Here is a 23,284-nt window from a genome sequence, read left to right on the forward strand (position 1 = left end):
CGTACCAGTGATTAATAACTGTCTTATGCCTCTTTTCAAAAACAACGGTTTACAATAATAGAGAAATCTGAAATCTTTTCTGAAAGAGGAATTGTTCGATTATTAAAAATTCAAAAGCCTTTCAAAAAAGTTTATCTATGCTGAACCAAATAGTCATTCACATTCTTTTCCAAACCGAGAATATCAACCAGAAATGGCCTCCGCCCCATCTCATAATCAACCACGGCTCTAGGCCCAAACAACCCAAACAGCAACCAATCACCACAGTCCAACAAAGTCTCAGTTAAAGACACAATTAGGAAAGTTCAAGCACAAACAAGCAGTTACAGCAAGTAGAACAATTAGTAGTTAATCATAAGTAATCACAAAGGCAAACCAAGTACAATATGCACACCCAAACAATGTCATATAGATGCATATGATGCATGCCTATCCTAATGGCTGATGATATCATCTGTCGGTTATATAGCCAACCCAACAAGTCCTGGTAGCTAACCATTCGACTGTCCCTCTGTCGTGTATCCCCAACTCGAGTTATTCTCGATCATCATCAAGATCATAATCATAATCCATATCCAACACCCTCACTGGTATATATTCACGGGGGCGAGCTCATCCGGGACTTTCACAGTGCCCGACCACACTTACGACATAGGGTCAGCAGAGTCTCGAGTCTCCACCTGGAGCACGTGGTGGCTAGCCACTGCTTTCTTCCCGGGAAATTCGTGTCTCCGATAGTGGAAGTGCAAAATCACAATATCAATATCTTAGCATATATCCATTCATTCTCAGCTATGAATCAACATTCATCTCAGTCATCCGGCTTAAATTCATAATTTATAGTCATCCATCCGGCTCATAACATAGTCTGCAATAAGCCATAATTCATTATCATACACAGCCATTCCAGCTCGTAACAAAATAGCACTTCCACCATTCAACATCACCAAATTCATAAAATTGGCATTTAAGCCATAAATCACTTTTTCTCAATTCATTTCACTTTGAAATCAAATTTCAACTCTTTTTAGCCTTGGCTTTAAAGTTCTCATTTCTCAAATCATCTCAGGCTCATAAGCCACATTTACTCACCCTTTTTTGAAAAACAAAGCCACTCTCGACGTCATATTTCCAAAACTTCCAAAACCATGGCAAGTTAAGGATTTATCCTGAAATATTCAAAATCATACATCCAACAACAAAATTTTATAACAAAAGCCCTTCGGCAAAGTCTCAAGTCTTTAGGGGAGAATAACATAACTCATTTCTTCAAATTCAATTAAAATTCATTGAAACTCTTAAAATCATAGAATCTTGGTTCAAGTAAATAAAAGCTGAATTTATTATGAACCCGATTCATATAAAATCACAAGTTCCAATCCCATCCAAAATCAATTCACTTGAAACGGAGTCAATCCATCCAAATCAAAATCACTTTCAGGTTCCTCCTTAAAACCAATTTCCTAACTCCCTTCCAAAATGTCACAAACGCAGTTGTTCAATCAAAAGTCCAATTTCCTTTAAAAACATTAAAAGTTTCTCTGGACGAAAATTCTTAAGCCTAATTAAAGGCATCAGTCCTTTTGATATTAAAGATCAATATTAGAACATAATACTTTCTTTCAATGATTCAAAATGGAAAAATCATTCTTTTCTAAATAAATCGAACTCAAGACATATAGTTTACTTAAATAAATTAAGCTCGAAAACATGAATATTTTCTTAATAACTCAAATAATAGAATTTCTTGAATCCAAACCTTTCTAAATAACTTTTCAAACAAAGTCTAGAATTTTTATAGAAATTTTGGTAGCACCTCCCCTAAAACTTGGACTTTGCCACCCGGTTCGGGTCCCAACTAAACCGTTCCACAATCCTTTTCAACAGTCCAGATCCAAAATCAGTTCAAAAGTAAGCTAAATCCAACAGTCACCTCATTTCATATTTCAAGGAAACCATTTCAAAATCAAATCATTATCAGCCGATTAACTCATTTCCAAAGCTTTAAAGAAATGGTTCAGCAACAATCATTTATCAAAAGCAAATCATTTAAAGCAAACCAGGTTGAATCCCAAGGTGTATTCTATTTTTCACATTATCAAGAAAATCAACTCAACTCAAATCAATTTCCCAATGGATTAAACTCGATCTCAGATCTTTAAAAGAATCAACTTGAAAAACATTCCGTTTCATAAAGCCGCACAACAATCCAGTCAAACAAACATTCATAATCAGTCAAGACAACCAAACAATACATAAGACTGATACAATCACCAAATATACATTGTCTCACATCAGTATCCATATGTAATAATTCGAATATATAAAATATAGTTTTCAGAAAGCGTCCCTACCTTAAAACGCAAAACCATAACCCAAACGCCTCACAGGATTCTTTTCTTCTCAGCTCCAAGCCACTTCTGTAGTAACCACAGTAACTCGGAACTAAGAAAGAACGGCTGAACTGAACGACAATAGATCTGGTGTGGTTTCGGCGGTGGCAACTCGCGATAACTCCTAGCACAAATAGCCTCAGCACAACTCTCATGGTAAAGGTGAACTTTAACGGATAAGGAAGTTGAAGACGGGTTCGTGCTTACCAAACGACATCGGCTTCAGTGGCGGTTTCTGGCGACCGCAGCAGCGGCATGGAGCTCCAGCGGCAAAGGCTCGGCCATAAGCTTAGGCAGCGGCCCCGACAGTCACCTCAAGCGACAGCGGCGATGAAAAACCCCGACAACCGCGACTGCACAACAACGTCTTGACCATAAAAATCCAGGAACAGAGAAGAATGAAAACCAAACGTAAGGACCCTTACCAGTGGCGGTTTCAGCGGCCACGACGATTTTCTCTAGTGACCATACAGTGGACCACAACCACTGCGGCAGCAGCCTTGGTGGCAGTTTTTAACGGTGACTGATTGATTGAATGTATAAGACCTTATGCAATTGATGTTCTTGTACAAAGTATAAAAAGAATATAGAAAATAAAGAGAGAAGAGAAAAATAAAATGAAAGAAAAAAAGAGGAATATAGAAAAAAAAGAAGAGAAGAAGAAAAAGAAAGAAGAAAATGAAAAGAAAGCAACCAAAGGGGACAAAACGCCCCGAAGTGGAGCGCAATAAAAGGGAATAAATGCATAAGTGTTACGAATTAAGAAATAAGATGCATGAATATGTAAGAAAAGTGAAGAATGGGTAGTTAGAGTAGTTTGAATTTGTATAGATTATTATATAGTTAGGTGGGAAAGTCTATGCTAATCCAAGATCTAAACTCTAGTCCACTAACCATAAATGATCCTACCTTGACCCTAACCCCATTACAACCTAAATGAAAGACCTCATGATGAATGTATGCATGCATTGAATAGGTGTTGATTGTTAGAAGAAAATAAAATTTTGGAAAGTATGATTAGAAGAGAATTGAGTGAATTAACCCTTAAACACTCGAGTGAATAGAGCGGATACACATCCGGTGAGGGTTTGAAAGTTCAATTACATGTGTTCACCCATATTATCTATATTCTTGCAAGCTTGAATTTCTTTTGATAAGTTTCAATACAATTGTGGTTTGGACTTAATTCCTATTGTCCTAGCTATTGTGCTTATACATGTCTCTTAGGAATTGATATGTTTGGACTAAGCATTTCCATTTGCTTTAGATAATTGCATCTAGATAGGACTCATATAGTTTAGTTGCATTTAATAAATGTCATACCCCTTAGTTCCTTCTTATTTTAGCATGAGGACATGCTAAGGTTTAAGTGTGGGGAGGTTGATAAACTCCATTTTTAGGGTTTATCTTGTATTGAATTTAGAGTATTTTGATGACCTTTTCTCACATTTAACCTATGAATTAGCATGGTTTTGTAATCTCTCCCGTATTGTGCTTAAGTGTAAGAACATGCCTTTTAAACCTTATTTTGATGAATTCTAATTCCTCTTTGATTCTATAAGATGCCTTGATGTGTTTGCTAGTAATTCCAGGATTGAAATAGGCTAGGCATGGATCAAAGGGAGCAAGAAAGGAAGCATACAAGTGGAGAGAAGCATAAAAAGTCAAAGAAGTGAAATCAGCCAAGCACGCGCATGCGTACCGTGCGCGCACGCGTCGCAGTCTGCACATGACTTCATTAAAGCAGCACGTGTCTGGCGATTTTGGGGAGTTTCTGAACCAACTTTGGCACCAAAATGCACTAAAAGGACCAAGGATAGAGGGGGAAGGCATCAATCTATCATTTTAGCATCACTAGTTTTAGTTTAGAGTAGTTTTAGAGAGAGAAGCTCTCACTTTTCTCTAGAATTAGGATTAGGTTTAGGTTAATCTCTCTTCTTAGATCTAGGTTTAATTTATGCTTTAATTCACTTCTCCTTTATCAATTCTTACTCTTCTCCTCTTCCTCTTTCTAGTTATGAGCTTTAATAATTGTAATTCTTCATTTTGTTTTGGATAGATTGTTGTTCCTTTGTTTTCTTTCAATAATGCAATTTGAGGTAATTCATGATAATTGTGATTTCCTTGATTGTTGTTGTTAATTCTTTGCAATAATTATTGTTAGATCTTGTTCTTGTTGTTGATTCACTATACTTTTCTTTTATGCCTTCCAAGTGTTCGATGAAATGCTTGGTTGGATTTTAGTGTAGGTTTTGTTCCTCTTGGCCTAGGTAGAGTAATTAGTGACTCTTGAGTTATCTAATTCCCTTGTTGATTGATAATTAGAAGTTGCTAATTGATTTGAATGCCTCTAATGCTAATCTTTCCTTTAAGAGTTGATTAGGACTTGAGGAATCAAATTGATTCATCCACTTGACTTTCCTCCATGGTTAGAGGTTAACTAAGTGGGAGTAATGGACAATTTGTTATCACAATTAAGGAGGATAACTAGGATAGGACTTCTAGTTCTCATATCTTGCCAAGAGCTTTGTTAGTTGTTAGTTTATTTTCTTTGCCATTTATATTTCTTGTCTAAAATCTCAAAAACCCCAAAATAACTCACAACCAATAACAAGACACTTCATTACAATTCCTAGGGAGAACGACCCGAGGTTCAATACTTCGGTTTATAAATTTAGGAGTTTGTTACTTGTGACAAACAATCTTTTATATGAAAGGATTATTGTTGGTTTAGGAACTATACTTGCAATGAGAATTCATTTGTGAAATTCTAAACCGTCAAAAATCTAATCATCAGTGACGGCAGTAGGGGAGGCAGAACAACCCACCACCATCGCGCCTCACCCTCTTCGCAACCTGCTCCTCTCTCATCGAAGCTCGACGGCAGCAGCAGTTCGAGGCAACAGCGACAACACATGGCGGCTCGGAAGGAATGACGACGGTATTGTGACGGCGGCGGCCATGGGAGCTCGGTGCCAAGCTGACAGCGACGATTTTCCCCGCGGCGGTGAGGACGTAGCTGGCTTCGCGACTCCCACTCCCTCTTCGCGTCTCTCTCTAGCAGTGGGTTGAGCGGCGACAACACGGCTCCACAGGACGACGACGCTCCTCCTCGCACGATTCTAGCAGCAGTTCGCAGATGGACCGAATGACGGCGGCACAGGGACGATGGCGCGGCGGCGAGATATGGGTTGACGACAGGGCGCGGGTCCATCTCTCCCTGTTTTGCGAGCTCTCTCTTCTCGTTCAGATCTCCCCTCCTCTCTGTTAGCGGCGGCGGCGACGGTGGCAGTGGCACCCACCGCGCCGCCTCCCTCTTCTCCCCTCTTCCCTGATTCTTTGTTTGTTTCCCTCTGTCTTTCTTTCATTGTGTTTTGGGGGAAACCGTGTGTGTTGTGGCTGTTGGGACATGGGGGGAAAACGGGTAACTGGGTATGGTTTCAGGGTTAGGGTTTTGAGTAAAATTAGGGTTAGGGGCATATTGGTAATTTCAAATAAAATTTGGAATAATATAGTTATTGAAATAGATTTTAATCCAACAATAATAATGTATAAAAACACTATTTGTTCATCAATTTTACAAATTATTTTCAATAAAGTGTTCAAATCCAAAAATCAGAAATAATATAATTAATTTCTCTATTTTCCAAAACAGCAGTATCAATATATTAAAATATTGATTATTTAGTCCAAATCATATAAAATTCTTATTGTTTCATAACTACCAACTTTATAATTTAAATATAGAAAATAATCCAATAATTGTGAAATTGGATAATAATCATAACTTATTTCAAATTCAATTAATCAAAACTTGTTTTAATTATCTCTAATAAAATAATTTCTGAAATTCAGACTATAAATAACTATATGATTTGAGATATGATCGTAATAAGATTTTTCAAAAATTTTGGGTCTTACAGCTGGGACACACCTTTCAGCCAGTTTAGCAAGGCCTAGTTTTGCCAAAGCACGCTCCACTTCTTCACTGACCTATATAGTTCATAAGGGTTAGAAGAATAAAAATTGTACCTTACAAAAAACATCATAAGGCCTGAAGATCTTGATTACTTCCTTTAAATGATTCTTCCATATATAGCTACGTCCAAATAAAACAATAAATTTAATATTGAATTATTTAGATCAAACGAAAAACCAATAATACATCAAATCAAGTGAAGAGTGTTAGCCTCAATTTGTTCTGAAAACTATTATAAACTCAATTCTATTTTAAACAAGTATTCATGCATAGTGGGAGTGATCTAATGGGGACGGGTTTGGGTAGTATGCAACGCACAACATTAAATATTTTTGTAGGTGTGATTAATTGCAGATTATATATATATATATATATATATATATATATATATATATATATATATATATTGACAAATATGCTAGATTTAATATAAAGAAAGAGATTATAACTCACAATTTTTCTGAGTAGAGGTTCCAGAGATGAGCAAAGTCTCTGCCGACTATCCACCTTCAACGCTTCCAAAATCACACTATAAATTTTAAGTAAATCAATGGAGTTAATTCGAGGAAGCATGAATTATGGAACCTATACGGAATTAAAATTAACATGTTTAAATTGAAATAATCAACCAATGAGATTTGTTATCTTTTCTTCTTCCCTTCCCTAAATTGGTTGCTGAAAAGTAAATAAAATCTGAATTGGCTGAATTGGCTATCAATTTATGGTAATGATAGCAAAATATTTTCACTGCCCATGTCCACCACATGATCAACACCAAGAGTCTTCAAAATCTGCACCTTTTTCAGCTCCCCTAAAATCGAGTTATGCAAAACAATAAACATTCAACTCCAAAGAATACTAGTAAATGGAAATATCAATCAAATGCAGAGTAACTACTTACAAGATGTGGACATATATTGCGTATTACGATAACAATTCGATTAAATATAAATCCAAGAATGGAAATTTAAGCTGAGTAGCTTAAGATAACTACTAAAAAACTTTTACCAATGTTTGAATCAGTTGTCAAGATTATAGGTACGGCCTCTAGTTGGTACCAGCCACAAATTTCACTTGAATCCATATATTAGAGATGATTAACTAAGAACAAGAATCCATATATAAAAATTAAATTTGCATGAAACTTTCTCACATCTTATAAGAATGAAATAATATGTAACGTGAATTCAGAGAAGGCATTGAAGTAGCTTGAAGAGGCAAAGAAGAAATATCCAATAGTTTCATTATTCCATAAATGATTGACCTGTTAGATGTCACCAAAATAAAAATTGTTTGCAAGTTCTGGATGCTTTTCCTGTTTAGTAGTAATTAAATTATAGCTATTAAGCCCTCTCTACAAACACACTTCATTCATTCCCAACTCTAAGTAAGCTTCCAAATTCTACATTGTTAGAGGATGGTAAAAAAAAATTACCCTATAATAATATCAATATAACAAAAGGGTGTAAATGTAAATATAACACCACTACAATTAGTCATTCCTCCTCCGTCCTCAGCTTCTTCACAGCCCCAACAAAATATAATAAACTAGAGTAATAGGAAGAGCAATAAGCATCCCAAATATAACCCTGCAACAAAATAAAGCTTTCAGATTTTCAACACATTTCAAGATTACTAACAAGAACAAGATGATGAACAAAGTTCAAACCCTGTGATTAATATATCAGGATGAATGTTGTATTCCTTAGCAAACACAAATGGTACAATTCCTTGAGGCAGGGCAGCCTAAAAATATGCACATTACATTGAAGAATTAAATTGATTATAAGACTATAAAATTATAGAACAAAACATTCATAATCAAGTTTTTGTTTAAATTATTATTATTTACCTGTACAATGGCAATGTGCAACAAACTCCCCTTAGTCCTACCACAACTGATGCTACAGCCATTACTGCAGGGCCGGTGAGGAAACGAACCGCCATAGCGAATGAAGCGACCGTGTTTCCACAGGCAATGATCTTTGGTTGCAATGCCATAAATAGCCCTGCAAATTCCACCAAGGAATTCAATTATCCAACAACTGAAAATCAAACAATGTCATGAGTTTAAAAGAAAAATCATAGTAAGAAAATCATACCAAGGCTAAACATGGTCATGCCAAGGCCTGCATCAGATAGAATTGATATTGATTTGGCAACAATGGTAGGCATAACAACATTCCACCTTCAAAGCACACATTTGTGAATTTTTCATATCTTGAATAGTACTCAATAATTAAGAAATAATATTTAGAGTAACAGATCAACAATGCCAGATGACATTGAGCTGCATCAATAATACAAACATTTATATTCTCAATTGATGCTTAGAAAATAGAAGATTATGATTAGGTCATAGTTTACACCTAAAATAGGGAATTTTCAAATAAAACTGAAGTTGGCTTTGAAAAGAGTTCAGTAACAGTCAGAAAACGATACCTGGTTCTTGTAAGCTCGATTGAGAGAGAGCGGAGAAGGACCAAGGTAGGAGGAGCGACGGCGGCACGGCAGTAGTGGAGCGACAAGCGGCGCGAGCAAGAGGAGAGACAGTGGCGCGAATGTGGGGAGCGACAGCGGCACGGCAGCAACAAAGCGCGACGGCGGCGCGAGCAAACGGACTGGCGGTGGCGCAACCGCGACATCGACAGCGGAGAATGAGGGTTGATGAATTTGGGGTAAAATGAGAAATTTTAGCTAGACCGAGGGTTGGTGAATTGGTAAGGAAATCGGAGATTTCGGCTAATATTGTGTTTCTGAACTTGGAGTGGGAAGTGGGCGCGGGATTGGAGATTTTAGCAATAAAAATCGACGGTACTTTTTGTGGATTTTAATTTAAAAAAAGCAACGTTTTTGGCGTCTATTTTATACATTAAATCCACATCATTTATTTGATTTTAAAAAGCAATCTAGATCATTTAAATTTATCGATGAAGACCTTGTCGATATTTTAAATATAAAAATAGATGCTATGTTCATCGATTTTAAAATAAAACTATTTCCGTCCCCTGGTCCAACGACAATATGACGATAGTTGAAGAAAGATTTAATACATCATAAAAAAATTGACGATTAAGCCATCGATTTTATTATTTTATTTTTAATTATCTTTTTTTAAAATATGTACAGCAAGCCGTCGAAAAATCGACGGGAGAGATAGCCGTCGATTTTTTGCGTCGAAAAATACGCTTTTTCTTGTAGTGTCTATTAGTGGAAGCGCGGGTTTAATGATTGAGTCGGTTGAACTACCGGACGGTCTGATCCGATTCTAATAACTATGAATAGAAATACTAAAATTTGGCAGCAGTTCTAAACCGCCGCAAAACAAATGCTATTTTCGTTTATTTGCTATTTAGCGGCGGTTGCAAACTGCCACAAATTGATAGAGGTTTAGCAGCGGTTATTCCAGCGGTTAGCTAAAACCGCCACTGTCTGTTTACCCGCGCCCCATCTTCCAGCGTTTCATTAAACCGCCGTGAAACGTTTTGCGGCAGTTCAAAACCGCCGCTAAACGGCTCCAGAAACCGCCGCTAAATGCCGCTTTTGTTGTAGTGTCTTAATATTACATTATTTTTTGAACCGCCGCTAAACGGCTCCAGAAACCGCCGCTAAGTGCTGCTTTTGTTGTAGTGTCTTAATATTACATTATTTTTTGAAAACACAAAAAAAAAATTCAAAACTTTTTTAGAAGTTTGGAAGATAATCAGGAAAATAAGTTGGCGAACTCTTAACATTTTTTATTTAAAACAAAAATATTATGTAGATACTAAAATCAGTCATAAAAATTAACTATTATACATTTATGTATAAAAAGAGATATAATTTAATTTATGTTTAATGTGTATTTTATATTTTAATATATATTTTACATTAATAACTAATTTTAAGGTACATATGCAAATATAAAAATGAAAAATTATGAGAAAATAAAAAATTACTATACAAAATTAATGAGCTTAGTGACTAAAATGGAACCTTATGGAGAGGACTTGCTCGATAAAAAAAATTGTGGAAAAAATATTCATTAATTTGCCTTCCAAATTCGATTCTAAAGTGTCTACAATTGAAAAAACTAAGGATTTATCAACGTAACACTAATAGAGTTAATAAGCTCACTCTACACTTTTGAACAAAGACTAGCAAGTCGAGACGATGAAGATTCAATAGAAAATGTATTTCAGCCTAAGCTCAATATAAAATCTCAAATCTAAATAAAAAAGAGGAGAAAAAAACAAGCAAATTCTAGAAGTTTAGACAATTCTAAAAAAAAATAGAAAATAAAACTGAAGATAGAAAACAATACTCTCCTTGTGGCAAATGCAAGAAAACCAACTACCTAGAGAAGGATTGTTGCCATCGTGAGAAACCACAGTGCCGCAATTATAAAAGGTTTGGGCATATGGAGAAAGACTATAAGATGAAGATCAATCATCGCGCAGACTTCTCTGAAGAAAAGGAGGAAGAAGAGTGTCTATTCTATGCATCATCACAAGAAAAGTGCAAGAAGAAAGATGACATATGGTATCTCGATAGTGGTTGTAGTAATCACATGACAAGTGATCAAAGCCTATTCAGTGACATCAATAAATCTGTTCGATCTGGCATCAGACTTGGAAACGGAATAATTATACTCGATTCTATTCAACTGAAGAACAGGGTGTAGATATATTTTCAAAACCATTAAATATTGAGTTATTTTACAAGTTAAAGATGATGCTTGAAATGATAAATTCTACAAGTTTGATTTAAGGGATAAAATGTTAGATAAAATAAATCTAACTTATATTTACCTCTATATTAGAATCATCATAAATGATCATGAGATAGACAAGTTGCTAAATTAGATAAAAGTATAAGAAATTAGAAAACTCCACATTATCAAGTTGTTAGAAGATTTTAGAATTTACAACTCATGCAATATTTTCTACAAAATCCTAGAAGATTCAAGAATGTTACAAGTTGCTAGAAATGTTTAGAATGTAATAGTCAAATATGAATTTCAAAATTTGACCACATGCTAAAAGTCAAGAATAGTGGCTAAAATATATATTAATATTTATGAGTCATCAAACTTATCAAAAATAACTAGTGTAACAAGTTGAACTTTCTACAAGTTTCATCACTTTCATTACAACTCATGCTTAGTTGTTCATAGCTAATAATAATCTTTCTTAACAATTAAATATGTCTTTATATTTTACCTATATAAAAGTTTGAAACTCATCATGTATTTGAATTATCTCTCCGTGAATTAAAAATTCTTAGTGTTTATTTTAAAAATTCTCTCTTATACTCTTATGATTGTTAGTGAGTTTAAATGATATATATTATATGTGAGTTAGTAATCTTGCGATTAATAAGATTAATAAGTTGTGGGTATTGTATTTATATTTGGTATTAGAGCTATATTTAAAAGTTTGTAAGGTGCGAGAGAATTTTTATATAATTGTTTGTTCGTAGAATCAATATGACAAAAGAATATGATTCATTACATTGCAATGCAAAGAAGTGAAAACTATAAACCAAATGATAATTACATTGAAATGCTCAAGCAAAATAAGAATTTATCAAAGTCAACAGCACACTATAGCTATTTAACTAGCTTTTAGTCTCAAAGCCAAGGCTTAATATTTCTATCAAATATGCTTGGTCCATAAGTTGACTTAAAGATCAGAACAAGCAATGGAAACTGCAACCAAATGTATAAAGTAACCGGAATGGAAGCAATAAGCAAGGTTACGGGAATAACAATCCATGATTTCTCTTGAAGCATAAGGAAAAGAGCGGTACAGAAGGCTGCCATCATAGTTGCAAGAGAGATGAACATAGCGAAAAGGCCTATAATGAGTTTCGTGGGCAGTGACTTGAGAAAATCATCTTCTGCATAGCGAGAAGTGAGGAGCCCCAAAAACATAAGCAATGAAGTTGTGGAAGAGAAGAGTGACACTGCATCTGATATTATAAACAGCATAAATAGATTTTTATGCAAGAAAATTGGATATCCCTTGATTTGGTCATTGCCACCGGGAACAGTGAAAGCAGCAGCAAAAATGATGGTAGCTACAAAAGCTGCTACAACACCACAAGAACATGCCGTTCCTTTGGTCCATTTCTCACCTTCTTTCACTAACTTCTTATGTTCCTTTGTGAACAATTCTCTCGGTGTCAAATTGTCATTGTTCAATTGTTGCTTTACGTTAGGTGGCGTGATACTCTCCACTTCCTACACATACACGATCCCATGAAATTAAGGTACGCTAATGTTAAATTGACAAAAAAAAACAGTAAAAATTTGTTTTATTTAGTTTTTCATTAATTATTGATTGTATTAATAAATATTAAATAAAATAAATTATAACTAATTTTTTTGTTATTAAATATTTTTAATACCAAAAAGTAAGAACTTGTATTAAAATTTATTATTTGACGATTGTTAACTACTCAATAAAATCTATTGGGTAATTGGAATAATTTGGTACACTTGCATAAATCAAATTGATTTTATTCTAACTAATATTCATTAGCTATATTGGAAGCTACTCAATTATTGGTAAATTTATTATGAGAGCAGGGTATCAAAAACCTGTTGTCAAAAAATTTAGGTATTGATAAAATTATTATTCCTAAACAAATTAAACGAGCAAAAATATCTTCAAAAAATTTAAAAATATGAAAAAAATAGTTAAAATATTTTTTTGTATAAGTCTCAAATAATATTTATATTTGAAAAACAATCTATATATTTGTTTGTTATTTTTGTAAAATGATTTCGATAACTATTTCGAAGATTTATGTAAAAGTTCGAATAAAATTCAATCACAAGACTTTTTGTTCATTTTTTGAAAAAATTCCAGTCATTAATAAAAGATCACAAAACGCCACATCAAAATATGATTTTAAATTTTTTACTTTTTGAGAACAATGTTTTCATCATTTTGATTTTTTTTTAATATTTGTCAAACATTTAAAATTTTCAAAAACATTTTTTATGGTTTAGAGTTATTATAATATTTTGATAAATTCTTTTATGTAAATCAGAAAAAAATGATGTGGAGAGTTGAAGTAATTTTATTTCATTTATTTGAAATAATATATGATTATAGTATACCTTGAACCATTGAAGTTCTCGTTGCATTTGTAAAAGTGTCCCGGGAATAGGATTAAGCTGTTCTGGTGGAGCTAGCTTTCCTGCCATATGAAGCATATAATTGCCATAGGCGTCATAGGAGCTTGGAAATAAAGGCTTGAGAGTAAGACCATGAAGAAGATTGTAAATACTTGCTTGGCGATACTGAACAGCAACAGAAAATATGCGCCTTTCATCTTTGTTCCATGTCCACAAAAGGCTAAATTGCGCCTTTAATGCTTCAACAATAAATGTGGCATTCCCTCGTTGTGCTGCCATAAGTATCGCCTCCGACATTCTACTTTTTGAGATTTCTTCTTCATTTTCCAGAGAAATTGCATTGCACGCAGCACGTAGCAACACACGAGCTTGTTCATCACTTAATTTTGCTTCATGTATTTCCTTCATTATTTCTATGGCTTACAAACAAACAAACTATCCATTCATCATAGTAGAATAGAGTATCTATGAGTAAAAATAAATAAATAAAGAGACAAACAAAACACTTAAAACTAGGGCTGACAAAACGGGTGGAACCCGTTGGGCTGACCCGTCAAACTCGCTAAAAAGGCGGATTGGATTAGATTTTGGAATCCGTCAAATAAAAAAATCTGTTAAATCTGCACCGTTAAATTTGTAGGTTTTGGCGGGGTAGAACAGGCCGACCCGCCGGGCCAATGATTTTTATTTTTTTATTAAATAAAAAAGTGATTATTACTACAAAATTAATAATTATATAATTTTTAAACATTTTTATTTTTATTATTCTTTTAGTTATTAATTTTATTTATTTTATTTTACAATTTCGTATATATATGTAAATTATGTGACTTACTTTTTAAAATAAAGATGGTTCTATTGATAAATATTATTTTGAATAATTTTATTGAAGTTAAAATTAAAAAAAGATAGTAAAAAATTTATATTATAATTTGACTATTTTTTAATTGGATGGTTATTTCTTTTGATTCGATTTACTCATGCATAATTAACAATGGCTGGATGTTCAATTTACTTGGTATGCATATAGTTATCTTAATGTTAAGGTTTAGGAGGTAATTTGGGGATGAAGTATTTTTTTACTTTATTAGTCCATTCTAAAACCTATTGTTCACATTATTTACAAAAATCATTATCTACCTAACAAAACCCAGCCATCACTTAACCAACAAAAAAATGAGTAATCCCATATAATTATATATAATTTCACATCATTAAAATTATTAATGATAATTAATTGATAACTACAAATCACAAAATCAACTAACTCTTAACACTTCTCATAAAGCAATGCAACATCACCAGTAAAATTATAATATAAATAATAGTTACTTGAATTGTACAGTATTATATTTAAAGTTAATTATTTTATTAGTTTTTATAATCTTGTTAAATTTTTAATTAAATTTTTATAATTTAAAAATTTATAATTAAATTTTTATATTAAATAAAATTTTTAATTAAGTCCTTTTTAACTCTTTTTGTTAAAAAATAATTTTTTTAAGATAAGCATTTTTGTGTTTAATAGAGGATGAATTGTGAAGTACTCTTAAAAAAACAAAATATTTTAAGATAATTGTTCTTTCAAAAATATTATATGCACACTAAAAATCAATTACTATATATTTATATATAAATATATATTATTTAATTTATCATTTTTTAATACTAGTAAATATTTAATTATAAATTTTTATTTGATATAGAAATTTAATTACATATTTTTAAACTAAAAAAATTTAATTAAAAATTTAATGAAATAGTAAAAAGAAACAAACAATTAAACCTTATTTAGTAAAATTTTTGAATAAAAGACAAATAGGTCCTGACCTTTTTAAACGTGGACATTTTCGTCCCTCAAGATTGGAAAATACATTTCGATCCCTCACCATGTAAAACGCGTGACAATTATGTCTTTCCGTCGAATTGGTGCTCGAAACGATAACGAAGATTGCTGACCTGGAGGGGTGGAGAGTGATGTGTCCGTTACGGTTGCTGAAGTGGATGGAGAACAAATTGTTGGAGGACAATTTGGTTCTTATTGGCCAAAACGACGCCGTATGCATCCCCCACCTTATTTCAAGCTTCGTAATCTCTATAACACCCAAAAGTCATTCCATATATTACAGAAAGTCCTATCAGAATACGAATGCCCTTCTCCCTCCAAAAAAAAAACTTCCTACAGTTGAAAGTGGTGGTGTGCTCAGTCGACGTGGTGGTTGTTAAAAGTTACGGCAAGTTTCATATGGAGAGGAAGCTGTCATCATCTACAAAGGTAAGGGTAATAATGAAGACTATGTATGTTATTTAAAAGTTTGTGATAATATAATGCATGTGTTTGGGATATGGGGTGACTGCATATTTTTTTTCGGTAAAAGAATGAGGAAAAGCTATGGGGAGTTAACTAATTTCAAAATTTTGGGTACTTGATTTAGGGTTTAATCTCCGATTTATGTACTTGTGATAATGCATATGGATGATATGTATGTGGTACCTGTTTTTCATCACAGAGGCCATTTTGGTAGAAAACCAAGTGGAACTCTTGAGTATATTGATGGGAAGGTTGAAAAATTTCCGAAGATGGACTTAGACTTCGTGAATTTTGGAGATTTGGTTACATTATTCAAGGGTCTGGGATATGCATCATATAGGACAGTGTATTAGTTTGACCCAACAAGCAGTGATCTTGAGGCTGGACTGTACATTCTGAGAGAAGATGCAAGGATCAATGAACTTCAAGAGAACAAGATCAAGAATTCAACCACTGATGAATTTTACATATACTTCGACCATCCCATTGATGAGTCATAGATAATGGAAGAACATGTTGCGGCAGAGAAGGGGGGCGGAAGAATTTGATGATCCTATTGATGTTGACAGCATCATGAGAGAGTTTCAATTATCACCATCCACAGAAGATGATAGGCATGAAAGTGGGGAGGATGAACTATATAAACCTCCTCCAACTGGCTCGTAAACTATTTCAGATGAGGGTTATTCCAGTTTTGAAGAGGAAGATGATGGAAAGAGGAAAAAATATATTCTGAAAGGAAAGGACAAGGTTCTGCCAAAGAAAAAGAGTAGTGTGAAAGAAGGGACAGGGGCAGAGTCAAGTGGAGGTAAAAAAAGAGGTGGACTATAGAAATGTGCAAGAATAACAAATATACATGTACATCAATCATCTTCAAGCCTTTAACAAATATACAGCAAGAATAATAACAATTACACTAATCACAGTAACATGCCAAAAATTCATGAATTTTTCCTTTTCCATGGCTGACAGCTTTCTCTCCAAATCCTCCAGTTTTTTTCCACCGCTTGCCTTCGAAACACCTGTTCTTCAACTTCTATTCCCTCAACATCATTCACAACACCAAATGCTTCACACTCCATGGCTCCGATTTTTTCAGGTGTTCATCAAGTCAGACAAAGAACCGGCAGTGACGTTCTTTAACCTAGAGCAAATTTTCAAAAATTCAACCAATTAAACACATTATAATATCATCCAACCATTGCCAAATTAGTAAATTACCTTAAAGAATGGACACCCAAAAAATATTCTGTTAAGGTTCGTTGCTGTTTTTGACTTATACAGAATGGCATATACGCTGCATAAGTACTTTGGCGCAACCCCATCACGCTCGAGCTCGTATCCTCCTTGCACGACGAATGAAGATCTCCCGCCAGGTCTTGTGCATGAAGAACCTCCCTCACTCATCATTGACAATCGCTCCATCAATGGCTATTGCTTTGTCGATCCATTTCGATGAAATAGGGCTCATTCCAGCATACGGTGTCGTTTTGGCCAATAAGGACCAAATTGTCTTTCAACAATTTGTTCCCCATCTACTTCAGCAACCGTAACAGACACATCACTCTCCACTCCTCCATGTCAATAATTTCTATTACCGTTTTGAGCATCAATTTGACGGAAGGACATAATTGTCACGCGTTTTACATGGTGAGGAATCGAAATGTATTTTTCAATCTTGTGGGACGAAAATGTCGCATTTAAAAATGTTAGGGACCTATTTGTCTTTTACTCAAAATTTTTTGAAAAGTCTTTGGTACTTTTCAAAAGTACAAAAGTGAAAAGTACAAAATTCTTTATTTTGCATTTTATAAAAGATAATGTTGTACCATAAAACTTTTGGATTTATTTAACATATATAACTAGAACAAATTTAGAAAAATTTGTGCAATAGCACAAGAAATTCACTCACCTGGCAGAGATGCAAGGCTGCCTTTATTATGATGGTGTGTTGTTTGATTAGTTTCTGAAACGGGAATGACAACTTGATTCAGGGAAGATGGAGGTTGTAGGTGCACTTGGATACCTATCATGAATATATTATATATAGCTTAGTTGATGAGTGTGAAGTATGAAGAGAAGAAAGAAAAAGTTAATTGCTTACGTGAATACAACCATCGTTTCCAGAATGGTAGTTTGGGATATGAGAAAGGTGTTTTTGCTAATATCACCAAAAAGTTATCCCCAGATAACCGCCGGCTCCTCATTACTAATCTTGGGCAACGCCTCACTAAGTCCAGAGCCAAATCTATTTGTGAAAAAAAGAATAAGGATTGAATTCTAAATATTTTTTAATCATAAAAGTTTTATAAAGTATTTATCTAAAAAGTTTAATCTGTTATAAAGAGACACATATCTAACACTTACCAAACATCTTGGAGTAGTAGCACAACGCCAGAAGATCAACGCCGTGATCCCCGTTTTCAGGCAGCAATGCTTCAAAGGGTGTGACTGAGTAAAGGTACCGACACGTTTGGATTTGGCCCAATTGAAGAGCCCATGTCACCGGAAGCCAATCACCGGCAGCAGCGATAGTAGGCAACCGCTGGTTCTTGTCAACCATGCATTTTGCAATCTTAATGTTGATACTCTCATCCCAACTGTAAATAGCGAATAGCAATACTGACATACCAAAATTATTTAGCAATTCAAGATCATTTTCTGAAATCAATTCCAATAAATGCTCTACAATGTGCACATGCCCAAATAAAGCTGCAACATGAAGTGCTCTTTCGCCATCGAGCGTGATCTTTGCATTCAATGCTTCCGGATCATCTTTTAGGAATTTTCGAGTACTATGTATGTCCCCATTGCCCACTGTCGTCAATAGTGCTTTATATTGCCCAATAGAGCCACTTGCATTGTCTGTTGACATCATCACATTTAACGTCATTTTTAGATTGACTTTTCAAAAGTATTTACTTTTTTATCTTTTTAAAAAAAATTAATAGACAAAAGATATTTTATTTTTGGGTAAATTTAAAAAAAATTAATATTAAAAACATCTTTTATTTTTTTTTTTAATCAAGGTATTGTTAGTGTTTAAAAAAAATAATTTACTTTGTTAATAAAACTATTCTTCTAAAAAAATATTTAAATAAATTTAAAATTGAATAATAATATTTTATTTTTAAAAATAATTTTTTAAAATAAAAAAACCAATTCAAACCAAGACTAATAAGTCAACTCAAAATTACTAATAACCAATACTAAATAGTTACTCTGTCTCTCATTCAAGCTAAGCTAATTCCTACAATTTATTTTCATTTGCTAGTGTTACAGCCTAGCCCAGGCCATTTGCGGGTCAACCCGACCCAGAGATGAACCGACCCGAACGGTCGGGCACATACGGTTTACCGCGCGACCCGGACACGCGTCCCTGGCAGCTCTCCACTACAGCTGTGAGGAAGCTTCGAGGAAGGTGGGCCTGTCCTTGAAGGGCCCACCTCTGACACGGTATAAATGGGGAAGGACCTGCCCTTCCCCCAGGGTACGACACACTTTTCCACCTATCATATTCCTCACCTACACACTTGCTGACTAGAGCGTCGGAGTGTCTTTGCAGGTGGCACCCCCCCCCCCTTTTCTTTCCTTCCACAACGAGAGCTCGGCTACACGGCGAATCCGAACCCGATGCGACCGCGATCAAGGCGTTCTCACCACCTCCAATAACCACCCGACCTGTCTGGAAACCGATTACCGAACATTGGCGCCGTCTGTGGGGACTTTTCTTAATGGACGTTGTGCCGGGTCCCGGAGACCAAGGCCGAGGAGCCGGAGCAGAAGGGGAGGCCTCTGTCGCCTCACTAAGAGGACGGCGAAGGTCCCCCCGACAACACACTGAACAGCACACGAGGACGCGTCCCTTCGGGGGAACGGGCGGCGATAGCGCCATAATAATGCAGGAGCTACGTCACAGGGTCCAGAACCTGGAGCGACAACTGGCCGACCAGGAGCGTGACGGACGAACCACCGATCCCAGTTACACCCCATCCCCCGAAAGCCAAGAGAGAGACTCCCACCGAAGCCGTCTGCGACGTGCCTCCGCATCCCGAATGGAAGCGGAGAGCACCCGTGAAGAGTCCCCGATCCCGAGAAGACGAAATGACACGATCATCTACTCCCGAGGCAGGGAAACGCGCCGCACGGCACGAGATCGCGAAGACAGGGAAGGGAGATCCGAGAGGACACGACAACCCGTGATAATGGGCGCCACCCCATTCCACCGATCCATCCTCGAAGTCCAGTTGCCGAAGCACTTCGACAAACCAACGGACATGAGGTACGATGGAACTCAAGACCCTCTGGAACACCTCACGGCCTTCGAAGCAAGGATGAATCTAGAGGGAGTAGGGGACGAGGTGAGGTGCCGCCCGGTAACCCTGGCGGGACCCGCGATCAGATGGTTTAATGGCCTCCCGTAAGGATCCATCTACAGGTTTTCGGATATTAGTCGTGCATTCCTGGCCCAGTTTACAACACGAATAGCAAAGGCAAAGCATCCGATCAACCTTCTGGGGATAACCCAGAGACAGGGAGAGCCGACCAGAAAGTACCTGGATAGGTTCAACGACGAATGCTTGGAAATCGACGGCCTAACCGATTCGGTGGCCAGCCTTTGCCTGATGAACGGCCTCCTCAACGAGAACTTTCGAAAATACCTTACCACGAAACCAGTTTGGACGATGCACGAGATCCAAACGGTAGCCAAAGAGTATATAAACGACGAGGAAGTCAACCGAGTCGTGGCCGCCAATAAACGGCAGTCCGGCCACAGCCAACCTCGTCAACAGGGTAACGGAGAAAGGCTGAAGGAACAAACCAGGGAAGAGGCACCAAGCAAGGCACCGAGGCCGTTCCCTCGGGTTGGAAAATTCACAAACTACACCCCGCTCACTCTTCCCATCATGGAAGTTTATCAACAAATAGCCGAGAAAGGAATCCTGCCGAAGCCCCGACCACTCAAGGACCGCACGGGAGGAAACAAAAACCTCTATTGTGACTACCACAAAGGCTACGGTCACCAAACACAGGACTGCTTTGACCTGAAGGATGCACTAGAACAAGCGATAAGGGAAGGAAAGCTAGCAGCATTCTCCCATCTTATCAGGGAGCCGAGGAGGCGTTATCGCGACCAAGACGAAGAAGGCAAAACCCGTTCGACAAAGCGACGACAAGAGCCAGAAGACAGAGATCACGGCCTCACTGTGATAAACGTGGTGACGGCCAAAAACGCCGCGCCAAGATCCCGATCGGCGCACAAGAAAGATGCTAAGGTCTTGGCGGTCTCCTCCTCGTTGGTACGAAACTCTAAGAAGCCCCCATCCATTTCTTTCGGCCCGGAAGACCAATGGTTCGACGACGCCCCGAAAAACCCACCCATGGTCATCACGGCCAGAGTGGGAACCGGTCTCGTCAAACGCATCCTTGTCGACACAGGGGCTGACTCGAACATCATGTTCCGCAACGTATTTGACGCACTAGGACTAAGGGACGCCGACCTGACGACTCACCAGCACGGAGTCATTGGATTGGGCGACCACTTCATCAAACCGGATGGAGTAATATCCCTGCCGATCTCAGTGGGACAGACTCAAGGCAGAAGGTCGGCGATGGCCGAATTCGTGATCCTTCGAGATTCCACCGCCTATAATATCATCTTGGGGAGGAAGACGATTAACGATGTTGAGGCGATAATCAACACGAAGCTGCTAGTCATGAAGTTCGTTACCGATGACGGATCTATAGGATCCATAAGAGGAGACCTTGAGACGGCTGTCACTTGCGACAACGCCAGCCTCTCCCTAAGGAAGAAATCCAAAGAGGCCTCCGGCGTATTCTTAGCCGACCTGGACGCCAAAGTAGACGACAAACCCAGACCGGAACCAGAAGGGGACCTGGAAAAATTCATGATCGGCGATACGGAGGAACAATTCACGTTCATCAACAAGAACCTCCCGCATGAGTTGAAGGAGCCCTTGGTCGAAATGATAAGGGCCAATAGGGATTTGTTCGCCTGGACACCGGCCGACATGCCGGGCATAGACCCAAAAATTATGTCACACCATCTGGCCGTCAAGTCGGAAGCACGCCCGGTAGCCCAACGGAGGAGAAAGATGTCGGCGGAGAGGACGGAGGAGGTGGCCAGGCAGACGGCCAGCCTCCTAGAAGCAGGTTTTATACGAGAAGTAGACTACTCGACGTGGCTCTCGAATGTAGTTCTGGTGAAAAAGCACAACGGCAAGTGGAGAATGTGCGTAGACTACTCTGACCTTAACAAAGCATGCCCTAAGGATTGTTTTCCCCTCCCTAACATAGACGCACTCGTCGATGCTGCAGCGAGCTACCGTTATCTAAGCTTCATGGACGCCTACTCTGGTTACAACCAGATACCGATGCACCGTCCAGACGAGGACAAGACGGCGTTCATAATGCCAGGAGGAACCTTCTGCTACAAGGTGATGCCATTCGGCCTAAAAAACGCAGGGGCAACAGACCAAAGGCTGATGAACAGGATATTCCACGACCTCATAGGCAAGACAGTTGAAGTCTATGTGGACGACATCCTCGCAAAAACAACGCGACCCGACGACCTCCTGAATGATCTGGCAAATGTATTCGCGTCTCTCCGACAACACGGCATGAGGCTGAATCCCCTCAAATGTGCCTTCGCCATGGAAGCTGGAAAGTTCCTGGGATTCATGATAACTCAGAGAGGGGTAGAAGCCAACCCGGAGAAATGCCAGGCGATACTCCAGATGAAGAGCACAGGTTGTATCAAGGACGTCCAAAGGTTGGCAGGGCGGCTGACCTCATTATCCCGGTTTCTCGGAGCATCGGCAACAAAGGCTTTACCGTTCTTTAACTTCATGAAGAAAGGGATAGCGTTCGAGTGGACACCCGCATGCGAGGAAGCCTTTCGACACTTTAAGGAAATCCTGGCGGCACCCTCGGTTCTCGGTAAGCCAAAGGACGGGGAGCCATTATACTTATACCTCGCCATAACAGGAGAAGCCCTGGCCGCAGTTCTCATGCGAGAAGAAGGGAGGGCTCAACAACCAGTCTATTTTGTAAGCAGAGCCCTACAAGGGGCAGAATTAAGGTACAGCAAACTGGAAAAGCTAGCTCTAGCGCTCTTGACCTCCTCGCGGAGGTTAAAGCAATACTTCCAAGGTCACCAGGTTGTCGTAAGAACGGACCAGGGAATCCGTCAAGTACTTCAAAAACCCGACTTGGCGGGAAGGATGATGACTTGGTCCATTGAACTTTCCCAATATGACATACGATACGAACCCCGGCAAGCCATCAAGGCGCAGGCGATGGCAGATTTTCTAGTAGAGGTAACGGGGGATCCAACCGAAGAAACGAGCACACGGTGGAAGCTCCACGTGGACGGAGCCTCCAACCAGACGTCTGGGGGCGCCGGGATCATCCTGGAAAGCCCGGTTGGAGTCGTATACGAGCAGTCGATTAGG

General features: G+C 37.5%; 1 protein-coding gene and 1 pseudogene across 1 annotated transcript; both read right to left on the bottom strand.

Annotated features, from left to right (window-relative positions):
- Nucleotides 1–7,894: 7,894 nt before the first annotated feature.
- LOC112709470 (probable auxin efflux carrier component 1c) lies at nt 7,895–9,017 on the bottom strand (annotated as a pseudogene).
- A 2,766-nt stretch (nt 9,018–11,783) lies between these two features.
- On the bottom strand, nt 11,784–18,702 carry LOC112709471 (uncharacterized). The gene is made up of 5 exons (XM_025761351.3): nt 18,177–18,702; nt 17,914–18,057; nt 17,722–17,835; nt 13,481–13,911; nt 11,784–12,595 (listed from the first exon to the last, which is right to left on the bottom strand). The coding sequence occupies exons 1-5, from the start codon at nt 18,700–18,702 to the stop codon at nt 11,984–11,986; spliced, it is 1,827 nt and encodes a 608-aa protein (XP_025617136.1). The 3' UTR covers nt 11,784–11,983.
- Between the last annotated feature and the right edge of the window lie 4,582 nt (nt 18,703–23,284).

This window comes from Arachis hypogaea, chromosome 9, assembly GCF_003086295.3.
Source record: "Arachis hypogaea cultivar Tifrunner chromosome 9, arahy.Tifrunner.gnm2.J5K5, whole genome shotgun sequence".
Classification (NCBI taxonomy): domain Eukaryota; kingdom Viridiplantae; phylum Streptophyta; class Magnoliopsida; order Fabales; family Fabaceae; genus Arachis; species Arachis hypogaea.